At 43.1% G+C, this 21978-nt stretch overlaps 1 protein-coding gene across 1 annotated transcript in view; it reads right to left on the bottom strand.

Annotated features, from left to right (window-relative positions):
- The window catches only part of neto1l (neuropilin (NRP) and tolloid (TLL)-like 1, like), a 232419-nt gene extending 222244 nt beyond the window's left edge, over positions 1–10175 (bottom strand). The window contains exons 1-4 of the mRNA XM_068030977.1: positions 10142–10175; positions 8476–8529; positions 2432–2560; positions 1357–1605 (exon numbers count right to left, since the gene is read on the bottom strand). Of these exons, the coding sequence (XP_067887078.1) occupies positions 1357–1605; positions 2432–2560; positions 8476–8529; positions 10142–10175 (466 nt within the window). The remainder of the gene's footprint in view (positions 1–1356; positions 1606–2431; positions 2561–8475; positions 8530–10141) is intronic.
- Positions 10176–21978: the final 11803 nt, after the last annotated feature.

Genomic DNA, 21978 nt, shown 5'->3' with positions numbered 1-21978 from the left:
CAACTTTGTTGCTACCTTATATATTTTTTAAAAAAATCATGTTCATTAACTGACTGTGAGCAGAAGCACAGGCGATTTACTAGTCTACATGGAAAAGTATTGGGCCAAAATTTATTATTTGTTTGTGAGGGCCTGATGTAATTATCAAATCATCAAAATCACATCAATAGTTAAGTCGACTCATGGTATTATGATGAAAATGATACTTGTTTCTTCTGCGTGCCCCTAAATATCTTTTTTTTTTAAGCAATTTTAATCAAAATTATGGCCTTTTAAATTGCATCTGTATAGTACTTCAATCACAATACCCACCCAGTTTCCTTGGTTTTCTCTTTGTCCTTCTATGTGAAATGACTCCAATGAATAGAACTGAGCAAATCAACAGCAACGGATTAGATTGGAGATCTTTTGTACCTGGAAGGAACTTACTTATAAAGATTTTGCCTTCTCAGTGTGTGGCACTAAATAAATCTTATTTAAATATTGAAATAGTATTTTTTTAAGTTTAAACTTTAGTTCAAATTTGCTACAATTATTGGTTAATTCTTCAGCCTTGGCTAATGCAATTTGATACACAGCCTTTCAAAGAGTCAGTCTAGAAGTCAGAGATTCCATTGGTAATGCAACTTCTTCTCAGTGAGACTCAAGCCCACCTTGAAGTAACAAAGTGAAACTTCTTTTTTTATGAAACTATTGCTTACAATCTCATACAATGAGACACCAGTGGAAATCGCTGATACTAAACCACATTCATATGCCATATGCTGAATAATATGTTTTATTCCACAACTATATTTTTTCATAAAACTAAAGATTTAATTGAAAATAGCAGCATAAGGTTAAATAAATGTATTATTAAAAGTTCTGGTGTGTAGAAGTTCTAATCTATTGCTTTCATCCATTGCTGATATAAAAATGCAAAGAAATAAAGAATAAGGAAATCCCTTTCAAATTATTAATTTCCCTCCATCCTCATCCAGAGTTCAGTTCTGTCTATAATCATGTCCAAAGACCTTCTAATTGTATCTTTAACAGGTACTGATACAACTCTCTTATCCTAATAGCAAAATTCCCTATCCCATAAGTTATGAGACATTACAATCAGTATATCTATTCTATATCAATGAAGAATAAAAACAAATCTTTCAATTATGAAAAGGAATGTATACTTTTTGTAACTAGAATTTACTCATAAATGGTGCACTTATCAATTTTTCCATCCCAACAATATTTAAAATATACTTGATATGCCAAGTATTACTTGAACGCATATACCATTCACGAGAAAAATAGAAGACAGTAAGATCTACTGACTCCAGTTATCATTATTCCGATGAGAAATAAATTCCTAATTACCTGGTATAAAGTTGTATCTTGCCAGGAATCCCATAGATTCGAGCTCACCATCAGCAACAAATTTAATCCATAAATATCTGCCTGAAGATGTTATAAAAGGTGGAATATTTTGACCACAGTAACGTCCAATCTCGGTAGAAAACCCAAAAGGTCCATCCCGTACCTCGATGTGGTCAAATTTGCATTCCCAAGAAGGCTCTACGGAGTACTTTGCATCAAAATAAAGTTCAATGCTTTGTCTTGGAGCAGCTAAACAGTGATATCAAACAATTAGTTCCCAGATAATAAAAATATATTAAGAGCTGGCATAGCATGTTGCAAGAGTGTAGTGTACTGAAGGAGAAGGATGAGTATGGATGATACAAGACATGATATGAAGCCCAACTCAGGGCATATAATGTCATCTAAATCTCAAGTGCATTGTAAATTTATAACACATAATATAACAATTTTAATAACATAAACCAATATTAAGTATACTAACATATTATAAATAATATACACCATTATTTGCTGCTATTACATGTTTGACTAATTTTTACGTTTATCTCATGTTATATCAAAATGATGACCTGTCAATGATAAATCCATGACATGGATGAAATATGGGAGATATTATTACATTAGGTAGCATATATTATATGATTAAATTAAAGCAACACATATTTAATCCTTTTCAATTCTAAAATAATCTTGCAAGCAAACAGCTTGCTAAAATAATTTTGCACTCAAAATCCCAGCAAAGATATCAGAAAGTACAAAAAAAAACATATTAAGAGGTATAAGGATTTATTTTATTATGCTCTGTGGTTTAAAATGTATTACAAAGTATTTACAATAGAGCAAATAATTCATAAATAATGCAAAAATGTATTCTGACTATACATTAGAAAATCTGATCATTTTTAATTTGAAGTTTAAATCTGCCCTCACTATAGAAATAATTGGATTTATTCGGAACAAAAACAATGTTGGTTTTGATTAAAGTTCTTGTGAGAAATTTATGGATAACAATCAATACATTCTCATTACTTAAACAACAGCATGTAGTATGTGAAATGCCCTTTGTTCATACCTTCAATGATGTATATGCACTCTCTGTCAGGAGGGTATTTGTTTGGATAATTGGGAGATGTGAAGAAGCCACCATCTGGATTTTTGATCCAGGTGCCACATTGCACTGTCTTTGAAGAGGTTGGCTTGTCTGTAAACAGATCAGATTCAGCCTCAAACCACTGCTCAGTAAAATTTATTTACTTAAAACACAAAAAGATCTCTCATATTTGAATCATTGGCAGATGAAGAGGTTGTCTCATATATCTATGAGGGCCGTGTGTAGCATAAGGTAAGGGTGGGTTCTGCATTGAGGTTTGGACTGTGCAGATAATAGGTGAGTTGTTTTACAAAATACAGAAAATTAATTTTTTAAAAAGAGCACAGGTGAGTCTGGAGTAGGGAAGAACACAGTTTTGGAAGTATGGGCTGAGACAGAATAGGGAAAAGCAAGAAAGAAAGAATTTACACTTAATGGCAGCATGTCATGTCTTATGGAAGGCCCAAAGTACTCTACAACCAATTAATTACCTTTTGAAGTGCTGTATAACAACTTATATTTGGATAGGGAGGTGGTGGCATAGTGGTAATGACACATAGACTAGTAATCCAGAGCCCCAGGCTAATGCTCTGGGGACATGGGTTTGAAACCCACCATGGCAGATGGTGGAATTTGAATTCAATTAATGAATCTGGAAGTAAAATGCTGGTCTAATGATGATCCTGAAACCATTGCCAATTGTTGTAGAAACCCATTGGGTTCACTAATGTCCTTTAGGGAAGGAAATCTGCCCACCTTACATGGTCTGACCTACATGAGACTCCAGACCCATAACAATGTGGTTGACTCTTAAATGGCCTAGCAAGCCACTCAGTTGTATCAAATCGCTACAAAGTCTAAGAAAAGGAACGAAACCGGACGATCACCAGGCATCGACCTAGGCACCGGAAACGACAATGGCAAACTCAGCCCTGTTGACCCTGCAAAGTCCTCCTTACTAACATCTGGGGGCTTGTGCCAAAATTGGGAAAGCTGTCCCACAGACTAGTCAAGCAACAGCCTCTAGTCAAGCAACAGCCTGACATAGTCATACTCTCAGAATCAAACCTTGCAGGCAATGTCCCAGACGCCACCATCGCCATCCCTGGGTATTTCCTGTCCCACCGGCAGGTCAGCCCCATCAGAGGTGGTGGCACAGTGGTATATAGTTGGGAGGGAGTTGCCCTGGGAGTCCTCAACATTGACTCCGGATCCCATGAATTCTCATCGGCATCAGGTCAAACATGGGCAAGGAAAGCTCCTGCTGATTATCACCTATCGCCATACCCACCCCCCCCAACACCCTCAGCTAATTAAACAGTACTCCTCCATGCTGAACATCAAATGGAAAAAGCACTGAGGGCAGCAAGGGCATAAAGTGTATTCTGTGTGGGGGATTTCAATGTCCATCACCAAGAGTGGTTCAGTAGCACCACTACTCACTAAGATGGCTGTGTCATAAAGGACATAGCTGCTAGACTGAGACTGCAGCAAGTGGTGAGGGAATCAACAAAAGGGAAAACCATACTTGACCTCGACCTCACCTATCTACCTGTCGTTGATGCATCTGTCCATGACAGTATTGGCAGGAGTGACGACCGCACAGTCTTTATGGAAACAAAGTTACATTTATACATTGAGGATGCCCTCCATTGTGTTGGTGGTACTACCACCGTGCTAAATGGGATAGATTTCAAACAGATATAGCAATGCAAAACTGGGCATCCATGAGACGCTGTGGGCCATCAGCAGCAGCAGAATTGTATGCAACCACAGTCTGTAACCTCATTGCCTGGGATATCCCCCCACTCTATAATTACTATCAAGCCGGGGTTCAACCCTGGTTCAATGAAGAGTGTAGGAGAGCATGCCAGGAGCAGCACCAGGCATACCTCAAAATAAGGTGTCAGCCTGGTGAAGCTATAACACATGCCAAACAGCGTAACCAGCATGCAATAGACAGAACTAAGTGATCCCATAAGCAACGGATCAGAACTAAGCTCTGCAGTCCTGCCACATCCATTCATGCATGATGATGGACAACTAACCAACTGACAGGAGGAGGAGGCTCCACAAATATCCCCATCCTCAATGATGGGGGAGCCCAGCACATCAGTGCAAAAGACAAGGCTGAAGCATTTGCCTCCACCTTCAGCCAGAAGTGGCAAATGGATGATTCATCTCGACCTCCTCCTGAGGTTCCCAGTATCACAGATGTCAGTCTTCAAGCCAATCTGATTCACTCCACATGATGTCAAGAAATGGCTGAAGGCACTGGATACTGCAAAGGATATGGGCCCTGACAACATTCCAGCAATAGTACTGAAGACTTGTGCTCCAGAACTTGCCACGCCCCTAGCCAAGCTGTTCCAGTACAGCTACAACACTGGCATCTACCCGGCAATGTGGAAAATTGCCCAGGTATGTCCTGTTCACAAAAAGCAGGACAAATCCGACCTGGACAATTACCACTCTGTCAGACTACTCTTTATCATCAGCAAAGTGATGGAAGTGGTTGTCGACAGTGCTATCAAGCGGCATTTGCTCAGCAATAACCAGCTCACTGACACTCAGTTTGGTTCCGCCAGGACCACTCAGCTCCTGACCTTATTACAGCTTCATCCAAACATGGACAAAAAAGTTGAACTCCAGAGGTGAGGTGAGAGTGACTGCCCTTGACATCAAGACAGCATTTGATCGAGTATGGCATTAAGGAACCCAGCAAGACTGGAGTCAATGGGAATCAGGGGCAAAACCCTCCACTGGTTGGAATCAGACCTACCACAAAGGAAGATGGTTGTGGTTGTTGGAAGTCAATCATCTCAGTCCCAGGACATCACTGCAGGCATTCCTCAGGGTATTGTCCTGGGCTCAACCATCTTCAGCTGCTTCCTCACTGACCTTTCCTCCATCATAAGGTCAGAAGTGGGCATATTTGCTGATGATTGCACAATGTTCAGCACCATTCACAACTACTCAGATACTGAAGCAGCCCGTATCCATATGCAGCAAGACCTGGATAACATCCAGGCTTGCGTTGATAAGTTGGAAGTAACATTCGCACCACACAAGTGCCAGCCATGACCATCGCAAACAAGAGAGAATCTAACCATCTCCCCCATGATGTTCAATGGCATAATCACTGAAACCCCCATTAGCAATATCCTGGGGGTCATCATTGACCAGAAACTGAATGGGACCAACCAGATAAATGCTGCAGTTACAAGAACAGGTCAGAGGCTGGGAATTCTGCGGCGAGTAACTCACCTCCCGTGTCCCAAATGCCTGTCCACCATCTATAAGGCACAAGTCAGGAGTGTGATGCGTGCAGTTCCATCAACACTCAAGAAGCTCAACACCATCCAGGACAAAGCAGTTCATTTGATCAGCACCCCATCCACCACCTACAACATTCGCTTCCTCCAGCAGCGACGCACAGTGGCAGCAGTGTGTACTATCTACAAGATGCACTGCAGCAACTCACCAAGGATCCTTCAACAGCACCTTCCAAACCCACAATCTCTACTACCTAGAAGGACAAGGGCAGCAGATGTATGGGAACACCACCACCTGCAAATTCCCCTCCGAGCCACACATCATCCTGACTTGGAACTATACCGCCTTTACTTCACTGTCGCTGGTTCAAAATCCTGGAAATCCCTTCCTAACAGCCCTGTTGGTGTATCATAACACCAAGGACTGCAATGGTTCAAAAAGGCAGCTCACCACCACCTTTTCAAGGGTAATTAGGGATTGTCAATAAATGCTGTCCTAGCCAGCGCGCCCATGAACGAATAAAAAAAACCCGTAACATAATAAAGCATCCCAAGGCGCTTCACAGGAGCACAGATATTTCAAAGGATTGTGGGGCTGAAGGAGATGACAGAGAAAGGGAGGGGTGAGGTCATGAAGGGATTTGAAAACAAGGATGAGAATTTTAAAATCAAGACATTGCTCGACCAGACACCAATGTAGGTCAGCGAACACAGTGGTGATAGGAAAATGGGAATTGGTGTAAGATAAGACATGGGCAGTGAAATTTTGAATTATTTCAAGTTTATGAAAGGTAGAATGTAGGAGACCAGCCAGGAGTATGTTGGAAATAGTCAAGTCAATGTAAGCAAATGCAACAATAATTCTTCATCAAACTAAGTCCAATAATCAGTAAATGTAGCATAGTGGTTATGCCACTAGACTAGGAATCCACAGAGCTGGACTAATGAACTGGAGGTAATAAAAATAAATAAATAATGAACTGGAGACATGAGGTTAAATCCGACTTTGGCAGCTGAGGAATTTAAATTCAATTAATTAAACACAATCTGTAATTAAAAATTCGGTATCAACAATGATGACCTACAATGAAACTACAGGATTGTCTTAAAAACTGATCCAGTTCACTAATGCCCTTTAGGAAAGGAAATCTGCAGTCCTCAGCCAGTTTGGCCGATATGTGACTGCAGACCCACAGCGAATGTGGTCGATTCTTAACCGCCATCCAAAATGGCCCAGCGAGCCGTTCAATTGTATTCAAGAAGCTTGCTCACCACCACCTTCTCAACTGCAATTAGGGATGGGTAATAAATGCTAGCCTTGCCAGTAACACCCACATCCTGTGAATTAATTTTTTTTTAAAAATCAGGTAATCTGGTTTTGGCGGTATTGAATGAGAGAGCAATATTGGCCAGAACACTGGAAAAACTGCCAGACTAGTGAGGGTCCTGATATGAAGTCATGGCCCGCGGGTGTCTCTGAATTAACATGCTGTAAGTGAGACTGTAGATTTGTACATGTAATCTGTGTGCCATTTGATTCACAGGAGCTTGGGAAGTAACTCTCCTCAAAACTCATAGGTGACAATTTTCAGCAGTGCATTTAAGTGCTAAAGAGCCTCCAAGGTGGCCAAGATGGAATCTTGAGTTGAAATGCCAGTTTAGCACAAGATGCCGGTCGAGGAATGGTAAGAGAACATGAGGTCAGGCAGAACAGCACCGGTTTCTGCAGGAGAGAGGGACAGGAGGGCAAGGTGGTGTCCTTCCTCCTGCAGTCCTGCTCCTCTGGACTTCCTCCACCCAGACCTCCAGTGCTGTATCCAAGAATCTGTGCACCTTCTCGCTCGGTCCCTGAGCCATCCTGCAATATGCAACTCTGTACTAGCCAGTGCAATCCACATCTTCAGTGGAAGTGGGTAAGAGAAGCCCGCACATACTGCTCCATGAAAATTGGGTCTGATCAGCACTTTGATACTAAACTTGCAGGTTTCTGGTTTAGAACCTCCAGGCAAGTTTAAATTATGGTAATGAGCAATTAGAACCAAAAATGTGTGTTATATCCAGACTTTCCAATAGGTGTGTCCTATTAGCACAGCACTTACTTAGTATGTGTTTTTGCCTTTTAGCCAAAAATAACCCCCATAATATTTAATACACCACTATTATTGAAAGCTTTCTGCTGTATGTGGTTTGGAAGTATTTGGGTAGCAATATTTCATAGACATACTTTTTTGCTGTAATGAGATTGGGCATAGATTTTGCTGCAATGTGACTAGCGGAACATGTTAATGGAATATGATTAGAAAATTGTTAAATTTGGGATAGTATTTTCAGTAATAGCAAAGCAGAAAATAATCAATCAGAGGTTTGACCAATGAGGAAGTAGAAAATTGAAATTCAGAATGGAGTGTCTTTACATACACAACAGACACAAGAAATGTTATAAAAAGAAAATATATGGCTCTCCTTCCCCTCTCCCCCCCCCCCCCCCCCCCCCCCTCTGAATAATGTCTATGTCTACTCTGGCAGACAATAAACTGCAGTGCTTGCTTTATGCAGTAACTATGCTGGGCAAAGCATTTCGAAAATATTTTAGCCATTTCAAACTATGAGTCACTTTAATGTTTGACAGATCACTGCAGTAAACTCTGCACAAAAAGTGACATTATCTGCTGCCAGTGATTACAATCAGATAATTAGAATAGCAGAAAGCAAACATGTTTATGAAAGCAAGAGTACTCTGATAAATGTTACCTGATGTCTTTTTTGTTGACACACAGAGTCCTAGCAGGATGAGACTTGATACAACTAAGAGAAAAAAACATTTATCACAGAGATTTTTTTATTTGCATTATTATGGTTAAGTATCTATAAACAACTATAAACTAGAAGCAATGTAGAAGAAAATTGTTGAATACAGTTGGTAGAAGTTCATGTACTTTTAATACTGCCCTTTTAAATATGTCTCACCTTGCAATTTTAATGCTGTAATTATGTTTATTATCCTCGCAAATGAAATTCAATCGGGAGAAGTATGAGGTAATGCTTTTGGGGAGGGCAAAAAAGCAAGGGAATACACAATGGACGGGAGGATATTGAGAGGGGTAGAGAAAGTGAGAGACCTTGGAGTGCCAGTCCACAGGTCCCTGAAGGTGGCAGGACAGGTAGATAGAGTGGTGAGGAAGGCATATGGAATGCTTTTCTTTATTGGCTGAGGTATAGAATACAAAAGAAGGGATTTAATGCTGGAACTGTATACAATGCTGGTTAGGCCACAGCTGGAGTATTGCGTCCAATTCTGGTCACCACATTACAGGAAGGACATAATTGCTCTGGAAAGAGTACAGAGGAAATTTACAAGAATGTTCAGGACCGGAAAATTACAGCTTTGAGGAAAGATTGGATAGGCTAGGTTTGTTTTCCTTAGAACTGAGGAGGGTGAGGGGTGACTTAATTGAAGTGTACAAAATTATGAGGGGCCTAGATAGAGTAGACAGGAAGGACCTGTTTCCCCTAATGGAGAGGTCAATTACCAGGGGGTACAGATTTATGGCGATTGGTAGAAGAATTATAGGGGACATGAGGATAAACTTTTTGACCCAGAGGGTGGTGGGTGTCTGGAATTCGCTGCCCGGTTCTGTAGTGGAGGCAGAAACCCTCAACTCATTTAAAAGATACCTGGACATGCAAGGCTACGGACCAGGTGCTGGCAGATGGGATTAGAATGGGTGTCTAGTTTCTTCAGCCAGCACAGAAACGATGGGCTGAATGGCCTCTTTCTGTGCCGTAACTTTTCTATGGTTCTATGGTTCCATAGATTGTGCATACTTATATCCACTCACTCAGAATCGTCTCGACCACAATTAAATAAAGAAACACAATAAACCTGTTTATTTTTCCCATATCTGTTTTTACTTACAGTCTGGATGCTATATAACTAGAAACTAATAATAATCATGCATAAAAGTTGTAACACAGCTTGCTCGGGAACTATCAAAAAATCGACAAATGCTGAGAGTTTCGAAGAAATGGAATTAAACAACTTGAGCTGGTGTCGTGAAATATGATTCGGTAAATAAATGGGTGAATGAATACTTGGGAACTGAAAGAAAAGTAAACTGAGTGCGAGTAAACGCTCTTGTAAGAGACAGTTGGCTATCTCAGTGACAACTGGTAAATCAAGGACTGCCCTAAATAACCCTTCTGTTCTCTCCTCTTGCTGCACGCACCCCCACCCCCCTCCCCTCTACATTTTTTGCCCGATGTTGGCTTCATCTGATCTATATTACCTAATAGCCAGTTGGGTTTCTACACCGCCTATGGGTTCGTTAGTGTTCGATATAGATCCATCATTATAGCCGCATAACCATCCAAATATTCAGTCAACACCATCTCTTTCAATTGCATAGGTAGAACTTACCGTGAAGCAATCTGAGCCGATGCCCATGTACCATGTCTGATTCTTATGCAAGGGGCTCCAATCCAAACTAATTCCATTTAAGCAATGCGTGGCTGACAGGATGACGATAGATGGATAGATGGATGGATTCAGGAACACGGCTGGTAACACAAGAGCATCCACATCCCAACTCCGTTTACAACACCATATATGTATTTACATATATGTGCATGTATGTATATGTGTGTGTGTGCGTATTTTCAAAACTCAACCCAAACTAATCGCCAGCAGTTTCGTACAGAGCTCCAGGTTGATCAGAATATCCCCATGATTTGCACACAAATGTTGCCCCGATCCCTGGCTTCTTTTGATGCATTAAAGGGATTAATAGGTCCGTCATCAGCTCTCTGATCGCTCCACCTTTGCAATCTTCAGGGAGAAGCCGTGCAAAAGGAGAATTACTCTTCTTTCAAAGCGTTTTTAACACAAAATCCGTAAAAATAAACTATCAGATCCATTTAGAAATCACGAATAATCGGACATCAAAGGATTTTGCTACAACTTGGACTGATCTTCCCTCTTGAAATCGCTTTTTGCTCGTACACAGATAGCTCTTTTTCCCCCTCTTGTTTCCTTTTGCTGGACGTGTTTTGCATTAGACTTCGACTTCTCTCTCTCTCCCTGGCCTATGACAATCCAACCGAACCGGGATCTCTCTCCCCGCCATCCGTGTTGCGGTTACAGAAATAAAACAAAAGTTCATCTCTTTAATCCTGTGGCACCGAGCGCTCTGATCGCGGATCGGAAAGTGATTCGGTCACATGACAGTGAATTAAATTTTCAAGATAGGCATTCGGTAAAAAATTGGCAACATCATCATCATGAACAACAACAACAAACAGGCCGTCAAAGATCACCCAGCTGCAAAGCCAGGGGGAGGACAAGGCATCGAGTCTCAGCACAGTCAGGTCCAGAGAGAAAGGTAGGATTGGAGAACAGATAATGACAAGACGCCAGGACCCCAGGAAGTTGCTGCAGTCAATATACTGTACATCTGCAGCCAAGGAACATGGCGGGAACCTCAGCAACTGCAAATGATTTTTTTTTAATTTATGATTCAGACACGCAGTGTTAACGCCGAACTCCCTCTCTCTAGACAGCAGAAGGTTGGACAAAGACTCGCCCGAGACAACAGGGTTTTCCTTATCTTATTAACAGAGCATCAAGTTGCAACTGGGCAATGCCACCGGCAAATCACACTCAGTGACTCCCCGAACCTGCAGACTCTACCCAACTCCTTCACTCAATGCGTTAAATATTCACAGATTTGTGCGAAGGAAATGCTCCCATCCATTGAAGGTCCCCACATCAGTGCCCTGTCACATCAACCGTGCTGTGCATTCACATCGGCGAGTAGACTACAGCTATTCCAAATCAGAATAAACTTCTTGGTTTGATATCTGCACATCCATTCAGTGGACAATATTTTTTTCTCTCTGAGGGATCCGGCTAAAGAAAAACACAGTCCCGCATCTAAGCAGATCTCCTCTGCCTGACTATAAATTGGAATATGCAACTATAGAGTGAAATATTCAGTTTAGAAATGGGTTGAACAAAATTATCCCTTGCCATCTGATTTACTTGTGAGTGTTTTTATTTTGCATGCATAGATATGCACACAAATTTATATTGTATATACATATACACATTCATTATGCGCTATAGAAAATAAATCTATATGTGTGTGTCCTATCTTATGGCGCAGAGTTGGAAAAAAACGCTTGGTACTGTCTGGTCTCGAAATGCTTTTCGGGTCCGGCTCCAAACAATTCCATCTTTCACTCCTCGGGCGGTCAATGTTTCACCTTATTACTGCGGTGAAAGCAACTCCATCATCCTGTTTTAAAAAAAACCCGATGGGTCGGCGGGGGGTGGGTAGGATGGAGGACGAAGTAAGATGAGACGATCTTTTCTGCTATATTTAAGGTTGATTTACAGGATAGCCTCTTGTTCGCAACCGAGGCACGGACGCTCTTCAGAGAGTTGCAACTTCTGGTTATTCTAATGGATCTCTAGCGCAAAGTCCCCAGATTAAAGAGTGAAACAGTCTTCATCGCCCTACATTGCTTGACTGTTGCTTTAAGAGCAAACGCCGAAAGTTCCCCTGTAGTTCGCCCTACCCCCTGATACCATTTTTGATGCAGTGTGCATGAGCAAGTCTCGGCGACCCCCTTCCTAGAGGAACGCAATTGGTTTATTGGCTATTTCATACGCTCTTGGATAGTTCTTCAGGATAAGGGCAACCTAGGCACCATCAGCGAGAAAGGTAGGAGCATTGGCTCTGAGACGTCATTCTGGAACCTGACCGTCCAATTAACCCTATCTTTCCTGCACTGACTGATATCTCAAAGGTCCTTGTGATGTTTCTACATGAATATGACATTCTGAATGTTTTGTATGCGGCAGGTGATATTAATATACGGCTAGGGACAAAAAGAAACATGAAAAATATGTGCAAAATAAAGATACTTGGAAGAAAATCAACACAAACTTATAATTATCAGCATTTTCTCTCATTACTTGGTATCGGCATGACACCGTCATTAGTTACTGAGGTGATGCCGTGCAGTACAGATAACCATTTCTTCCTGCTTTATTACAACATTGGATGACATATAGCCTGCCATTCCAGGTCATTTCTGGATTGTAATAAACTAACAGTGTAGATACCCTATTCTACAGTGAGATACATTTTGTGATTTGTCGGATAGCACTAGAAAAAAATGATCACAATAACTGTCAGATTTTCTTTTCCCTTCAAGTGGTCTCTCAACATTTCTACAACACACTACAGCAAGAGAATTAATTGGTGGATCTGTTGGCAATGATGAAAGGCATTGCCAGTGTCTCCATCATCAACAAGTCATAACTGTGATGGAATACTTACTGCCTGCTTGGATTGGTGAAGCTGCAACAATACTCAAGAAGATTGACAACATCCAGGACAGCCTCTCCATCGGACTTATATCCACCCCGTTTACTATAGCTGCAGTATGTACAATCTACACGATCACTGCAGCAACTCACCAAACTTACCTTCTGGCCCTGTAATCTCTAGCACTGAAAAAATGACAAAACCAGTAATGTCACTTGAATACAGTCATTGAAAGTTCCCCTCCATGTCACACACAATCCTGACTTGGAGATATAAAATCATTGGATCAAATACCCTGGAACTCCCCACTCTACACCATAATGGCAGCAACAATGCAACAAGAACTGCAGCAGTTCACAAAGACCCACAATCACATTCTATGGGCAATAAGAAATGTGCAGTAAATGTGGCCTTGCCAGCATCCAGACAAAAATTTAAAAATAAACATGAAGAACAATAGAGTACAGTGGTCGAATACAGGGTTGTTGTATTGTTTGTTATACACCAGAAAGCCAGGTGATGAAGGATAGAATTGGTGCCAATCTTTACACACATTTATAAATATTTAATTATGGAGGTACACATTACAAGCATACCCTCCTAAACCAACATTCACAGTATCAGTCTTTATCTATTTAAAGGTGCAACATGAATCCCCAGATAATGCTCACCACCTGCAAACAATTAAACACAATTTACATACAATGAGCATATTTCCTTTCTCTCTCTTTAAATATTAACAGTCTCTTTTCAAAACCCCTAGCAACTTTTTTTATTCTTTCATGGGATGTGAGCAACGCTGATAAGGCCAGCATTTATTGCCCATCCTTAATTGTCCTTAAAAAGGTGGTGAGATGCCTTCTTGAACCACTGCAGTCCATGTGTTGCAGGTATACCCACAGTGCTGTTAGGGAGGAAGGTCCAGGACTTAGGCCCAGTGACTGTGACAGCCATGCAAAGGATGGTGTGTGACTTGAAGGGGAACTTGCAGGTGGTGGTGTTTCCTTGCAACTGCTGCCCTTGTTCTTCTAGGTAGTAGAGGTCGCAGGTTTGGAAGGTGCTGTTGAAGAAGACTTGGCAAGTTGCTGCAGTGCACCTTGTAGATGGTACACACTGCTGCCACTGTGTGCCAATGATGGAGGGAGTGAATGTTTAAGGAGGTGGATGGGGTGCCAATCAAGTGGGCTACTTAGTCTTGGATGGTGTCAAGCATCTTGTTTGTTGGAGCTGCACTCACCTAGGCTCGTTGATAGTACTCCTGATTTGTGAACTGTAGATGGTGGAGGTGAGTTACTTGCTGCAGAATTCGCAATCCCTAACCTGCTCTTTATGTGGCTGGTCCAGTTCAGTTTCTGGTCAATGGTGACCCCCAGGATGTTGATAGTGTTCGATACAGTGATGGTAATGCGATTGAACATCAAGGGGAGATGGTTAAATTCTCTCTTTTGGAGATAGTCATTACCTGGCACTAGAGGGAGGGAACGCAGTGAGATGAGACATTTGCCTGGATGTGACATTGCCAGAGTGAAGCTGGAAATTGGGTGTACTTGGTAAATTCTGGTAAATTTTTGTCAAGTTTATATTCTAGATTAAGAGACAGGCTTTAAAATCTTCTGGTTAGGTAAATAGCCTTGTTAAACAAGAAGCAGCCAGCAGTGGCAGTTATCTGTCAATCAGCTGAAAGTAGTTAGGTTCAGTAGGTGCAAATTATTGTCGCAGAAGTTGAGCTGGTGAGTAATCAGAATCTCCATATAAAGCAGACCAGTTCTTAGCCGAACATAGTGAGGGGACATAATGAGAGGAGGCATTTCCTGAGTGAGACATTGCCAGAATGAAGCTGGAAATTTGGTGCACGTGGTAATTCGGTGCAGAGAGGGAAAGAGGGGTTCCTTTTCCTATCCTTTTCTTAGCCTCCAGCAGCTGGTGGGTCTACCCTTGACTCCAAGGTAGGTGATTGGTTGGTAAGTTTTTTATCGTTTATCTTTCAAAGCTCGGGTAATTTTATGAATTGTAAGGTTTTATTTACTAATACTAGTTCAGCTTAGTAGATTGGGAAACAGCAAGAGTGTTAATTAAGAAAGTAATTAAAGTAAAATAACTAATAGCATAAGGAGCAACGGCAGGACTGGTGGTATGTGGGAGCTTTTGGATGCCATTGCAATCCAAGGCAAAAATGTCTGCAGAAAGTGTAAGCAGCGAGAGGAATTTTGGATCAGAATTATTGATCTGGAAGACAAACTGCAACATAAGGGAGGGAGAGAAATACCTGAAAAATGTTGTTTGAGAAGACGGTCACACCTCTTAGAACAGGGTCATCTGTTTCAATCAGCAGTGAGGGACAGGAGGATGTGACCGTGAGTGAGGCAGGTAAACAGACTGAGCAGATAGTAGTGGAGGAGCTGCAGACTTTGCAATTGTCAAACAGGTTTGAGGTGCTCGCAACCTGTGTGGATGAAAGTGAGCTCTGCAAGGTGGATGAGTAGACCGGCCATAACACTGTGGTAAAGGAAGCCATTTAAGTAGGGAGGGGGGAATGCGTGAGGATATTATAGTGAGGGGGATTGACATTGTTCTGTGCAGCTGAGAGCATGAGTCCTGAAGGCTGTGTTGCCAGAGTTCGGAAAATCTGCTCAGGGCTGGAGAAGAACTTCAAGTGGGAAGGGGTGGATCTAGTTGTCGTGGTCCAGGAAGGTATCAATGACATAGGTAGGCCTAGGAAAGAGGTTCTGCTTAGACAGTATGAGGAGCTAGGCACCAACCTGAAGAGCAGAACCTCAAGGGTAATAATCTCTGGATTTTTTTTTTATTCATTCATGGGATGTGGGCGTCACTGGCCAGGCCAGCATTTATTGCCCATCCCTAATTGCCCTTGAGAAGGTGGCAGTGAGCTGCCTTCTTGAACTGCTGCAGTCCATGCGGGGTAGGTACACCTGCAGTGCTGTTAGGAAGGGAGTTCCAGGATTTTGACCCAGCGACAGTGAAGGAACAGCGATATAGTTCCAAGTCAGGATGGTGTGTGACTTGGAGGGGAACTTGCAGGTGGTGGTGTTCCCATACATTTGCTGCCCTTGTTCATCTCATTGGTAGAGGTCACAGGTTTGGAAGGTGCTGTCTAAGGAGCCTTGGTGCGTTGCTGCAGTGCATCTTGTAGATGGTATACACTGCTGCCACTGTGCGTCGGTGGTGGAGGGAGTGAATGTTTAAAGTGATGGATCAGGTGCCAATCAAGTGGGCTGCTTTGTCCTGGATACTGTCGAGCTTCTTGAGTGTTGTTGGAGCTACACCCATCCAGGCAAGTGGAGAGTATTCCATCACACTCATGACTTGTGCCTTGCAGATGGTGGACAGGCTTTGGGGAGTCAGCAGGTGAGTTACTTGCCGCAGGATTCCTAGCTTCTGACCTGCTGTTGTAGCCACGGTATTTATATGGCTACTCCAGCTCAGTTTCTGGTCAATGGTAGCCCCTAGGATGTTGATAGTGGGGGATTCTATGATGGTAATGCCATTGAATGTCAAGGGTAGATGGTTAGATTCTCTCTTGTTGGAGATAGTCATTGCCTGGCACTTGTGTGGTGCGAATGTTACTTGCCACCTATCAGCCGAAGCCTGGATATTGTCCAAGTCTTGCTGCATTTCTACACAGACTGCTTCAGTATCTGAGGAGTCACGAATGGTGCTGAACATTGTGCAATCATCAGCGAACATCCCCACTTCTGACCTTATGATTGAAGGAAGGTCATTGATGAAGCAGCTGAAGATGGTTGGGCTTAGGACATTACCCTGAGGTACTCCTGCAGTGATGTCCTGGAGCGGAGATGAATGACCTCCAACAACCACAACCATCTTCCTTTGTGTGAGGTATGACTCCAGCCAGCAGAGGGTTTTCCCCCGATTCCCGTTGACCTCAGTTTTGCTCGGGCTCCTTGTTTCCATACTCAGTCAAATGCTGCCTTGGTGTCAAGGGCAATCACTCTCAGCTCACCTTTTGAGTTCAGCTCTTTTGTCCATGTTTGAACCAAGGCTGTAATGAGGTCAGGAGCTGAGTGGCCCTGGCAGAACCCAAACTGAGCAGAATATTGCTAAGCAGGTGCCACTTGATGGCACTGTTGATGACACCTTCCCTCATTTTACTGATGGGGCAGCAGTTGGCAGGTTGGACCTGTCCTGTTTTTTGTGTACCAGACATACCTGGGCAATTTCCCACATTGCAGGGTAGATGCCAGTGTTGTAGCTGTACTGAAACAGCTTGGCTAGGGGCGCGGCAAGTTCTGGAACACAGGTCTTCAGTACTATTTCCAGAATATTGTCAGGGCCTATAGCCTTTGCAGTATCCAGTGCCTTTAGTCATTTCTTGATATCACAGGGAGTGAATCGAATTGGCTGAAGTCTGGCCTCTGTGATGCTGGGGACGTCAGGAAGAGGTCGAGATGGATCATCAACTCGGCACTTAGAGTCATAGAGAACTAAAACAGGCCCTTCGGCCCAGCGAGTCTGTGCTGACCATCAACCACCCATTTATACTAATCCACCGTAAATCCCATATACCCTTCCATATCCCCACCTTCCCTCAATTCTCCTACCACCTACCGACACTAGGGGCAATTTACAATGGCCAATTTACCTATCAACCTGAAAGTCTTTTGGCTGTGGGAGGAAACTGGAGCACCCGGAGGAAACCCACGCAGTCACAGGGAGAACTTGCAAACTCCACACACACAGTACCCAGAACTGAACCCAGGTTACTGAAACTGTGAGGCTGTGATGCTAACCATTGCGCCACTGTGCCACCCCAACCTTCTGGCTGAAGATTGTTGCAAATGCTCAGCCTTATCTTTCGCACTGATGTGCTGGGCTCCCCCATCATTGAGGATGGGGATATTTGTGGAGCCACCTCTTCCAGTTAGTTTTTTAATAGTCCACCACCATTCACGGCTGGATGTGGCAGGACTGCAGAGCTTAGATCTGATCCGTTGGTTATGGGATCGTTTAGCTCTGTCTATCGCATGCTGCTTATGCAGTTTGGCACGCAGATAGTCCTGGGTTGTAGCTTCACCAGGTTGGCACCTCATTTTGAGGTATGCCTGTTGATGCTCCTGGCATGCTCTCCTGCACTCTTCATTGAACAGTGTTGGTCTCCCGGCTTGATGGTAATGGTAGAGTGGGGGATATGCCGGGCCATGAGGTTACAGATTGTGGTTGAGTACAGTTCTGCTGCTGCTAATGGCCCACAGCGCCTCATGGATACCCAGTTTTGCATTGCTAGATCTGTTCGAAATCTATTCCATTTAGCACAGTGATAGTGCCACACAACACGAAGGAGGTTATCCTCGATGTGAAGGCGGGACTTCGTCTCCACAACGACTGTGTGGTGGTCACTCCTACCAATACTGTCATGGACAGATGCATCTGCGGCAGGCAGATTGTGAGGACGAGGTCAAGTATGTTTTCCCCTTTTGTTGGTTCCCTCACCACCTGCCGCATACCCAGTCACCACCTGCCGCATACCCAGTCTAGCAGATATGTCCTTTAGGACTCGACCAGCTCAGTCAGTAGTGGTGCTACCGAGCCACTCTTGGTGATGGACATTGAAGTCCCCCACCCAGAGTACATTCTGTGCCCTTGCCACCCTCAGTGCTTCCTCCAAGTGCTGTTCAACATGGAGGAGTACTGATTCATTAGCTGAGAGAGGATGATAGGTCGTAATCAGCAGGATGTTTCCTTGTCCATGTTTGGCCTGATGCCATGAGACTTCATGAGGTCCAGAGTTGATGTTGAGGACTCGCAGGGCAACTCCCTCACTACTGTATACCACTGTGCCGCCACCTCTGCTGGGTCTGTCCTGCTGGTGGGACAGGATATACCTGGGGATGGTGATGGCAGTGTCTGGGACACTGTCAGGTATGATTCCGTGAGTATGACTATGTCAGGCTGTTGCTTGACTAGTCTGTGGGACAGCTCTCCCAACTTTGGCACAAGCCCCCAGATGTCAGTGAGGAGGACTTTGCAGCGTTGACAGGGCTGGGTTTGCCGTTGTTGTTTCTGGTGCCTAGGTCAAAGCCGGGTGGTCCGTCTGGTTTCATTCCTATTTATTGACTTCGTAGCGGTTAGATACAACTGAGTGGCTTGCTAGGCCATTTCAGAGGGCATGTAAGAGTCAACCACATTTATGTGGGTCTGGAGTCACATGTCGGCCAGACCAGGTAAGGATAGCCAATTTCCTTCCCTAAAGGACATTAGTGAACCAGATGGGTTTTTACAACAATCGACAATGGTTTCATTATCACTATTATTATTTCATTATTATTTTCATTATTTCGTTATTATCTGAGCCACATGAAAATTGGCAGAGGACACATAAGATTAATGAAATGAATATGTGGCTCAAAGACTGGAGTGGGAGAAGTGGGTTTTGGTTCGTGGGGTACTGGCACCTCTTTGGCCTCCTTGTCTCGGGAGACAATGGGTAAGCACCTGGAGGTGGTCAGTGGTTTGTGGAGCAGCGCCTGGAGTGGCTATAAAGGCCAATACTAGAGTGACAGACTCTTCCACAGGTGCTGCAGATAAAATTGGTTGTCAGGGCTGTTTCGCAGCTGGCTCTCCCCTTGTGTTTCTGTCTTTTTTCCTGCCAACTGCTAAGTCTCTTTGACTCGCCACACTTTAGCCCAGCCTTTATGGCTGCCCGCCAGCTCTGGCGATCGCTGGCAACTGACTCCCACGACTTGTGATCAATGTCACAGGACTTCAAGTCGCGTTTGCAGATGTCTTTAAAGCAGAGACATGGACGGCTGGTGGGTCTGATACCAGTGGCGAGCTCGCTGTGCTATGTGTCCTTGGGGATCCTGCCATCTTCCATGCGGCTCACATGGCCAAGCCATCTCAAGCACCGCTGACTCAGTAGGGTGTATAAGCTGGGGTTGTTGGCCGCCTCGAGGTCTTCTGTGTTGGAGATATGGTCCTGCCACCTGATGCCAAGGATTCTCCGGAGGCAGCGAAGATGGAATGAATTGAGATGTCGCTCTTGGTTGACATACGTTGTCATACGTTGGCACCAGTAGCGGGGAAAGTGGGGGCGATACTGTTGGGACAGTCTGCACCTGAACCATGCCAGGAGCAGTGTTCTAGCAAACCATATAACGAGGGAAGTAGAAAGGGTTTTAAACTAAACATGGTGGGGAGGAGGAGGAGGAGGGATTAAGCCTGGGTAGATGTAGCAAATCAAGGGGTAGAGTCAAGGCAGGAGAGCAGAATAGTAATATGGGAAATGAAGGTCAGAGAATGGCAGGAAGGGACAGAGATTAAAACACCAACAGTCAAGACTAGATGTTACAAAGATAACAAAAAGGCAAAACTAAAAGCTCTGTATCTGAATGCATGTAGCATTCATAACAACGCAAACAAACTGATAGCACACTTTGAAGTAAATAAATATGAACTGATAACCTTTACGGAGACGTGGCTGCAGGATGACAAGGATTGGGTCCTGCATATTGAGGGGTATATGACATTCAAGAAGAATAGGATGCTAGCTAAAGGTGGAGGGGTAGACTGTTAATCAAGGATGGCATTGGTACCATAGTTAGAGATGACCTTGGTTCAGGAGATCAGGACGTAGAATCGTTTTGGGAAGAAATGAGGATTAATAGGGAAAAGAAGCCACTAGTGGGAGTAGTAATCACAATGTAGGATGAAGTGTACAAGAAGAAATATTGGGTGCTTGTGATAAAGGGACATAAATAATCATGGGTGGTTTTAAACTACATATAGGAACATAGGAACAGGAGTAGGCCATTCAGCCCCTCGAGCCTGTCCCGCCATTCAATGAGATCATGGCTGATCCGCGGCCTAACTCCTTTTCCCCCCCTTTGGCCCATATCCCTTAATATCTTTGCGGAACAAAAATCTATCTGTCTCAGATTTAAAATTAACAACTGTTCTAGCTTCAACTGCTGTTTGTGGGAGAGAGTTCCAAACCTCTACCACCCTTTGCATGAAGAAGTGCTTCCTAACACCTCTCCTGAACGGTCTGCTGCTAATTTTTAGGCTATGCCCCCTAATTTTTGAATCTCCAACCAGTGGAAATACTTTATCTTTATCTAGCCTGTCCTTTCCTGTAAATATCTTATATAAACTGGAAAAATCAGATTGGCAATAATAGCCTGGATGAAGAGTTCATAGAATGCTTTCGACATAGTGTCTTAGAGCAGCATATTCTGGAACCAACCAGAGAGCAGGTTATATTAGACTTGTTATTGGTGTAATGTGACAAGATTAATTAATTACCTCAGAGTAAAGGCATCTCGAGGTAGCAGAGATTACAATATGATTTTACATCCAGTTTAAAAGAGAGAAGAGTGGATCTAAGACTAGTATTTTAAACTTAAACAAGGGCAACTATGTGGGCATGAAAGCTGAGCTAGCTGAAGTGAACTGGGTTACTAGGCTAGGAGATAGATCAATAGAGAAGCAGTGGCAGACATTTAAGGGGATATTTCAGAATACTCAGGATAAATATATTCCTACTATAAAGAAAAATTCTAAGGGGAGGACCCACCATTTGTGGTTAACCAAAGAAGTTAAGAAAAAGGCATATAATTGTGCAAAGATGAGTGGTAGGTCAGGTGATTGGCCAAAATATAAAGAACAGCAGAGAATGACTAAAAGATTAATCATGAAAAGAAATTAGAGTATGAGAGGAAGCTAGCTAGAACTGTTTAAATGGATAGCAAGTTTCTACAGGTATTTAAAAAGAAAAAGAGTAAGTAAAGTGAGTGTTGGTCCTCTTGAGAGTGAGAATGGAGAATGAAATGAACAAATATTTTGCTTCTGTCTTCACTATAGAGGACACAAAAAACATTCCAATCATAGCTGTAAATCAGGAGGTGGAAGGAGGAGACGAATTTGGTGAAATTACAAGCACCAGGGA

This window comes from Heterodontus francisci, chromosome 5, assembly GCF_036365525.1.
Source record: "Heterodontus francisci isolate sHetFra1 chromosome 5, sHetFra1.hap1, whole genome shotgun sequence".
In the NCBI taxonomy this organism is placed as follows: Eukaryota; Metazoa; Chordata; class Chondrichthyes; order Heterodontiformes; family Heterodontidae; genus Heterodontus; species Heterodontus francisci.
The sequence above is the reverse complement of the archived record's forward strand: the minus strand, read 5'-3'. Positions and strand labels throughout refer to the sequence as shown.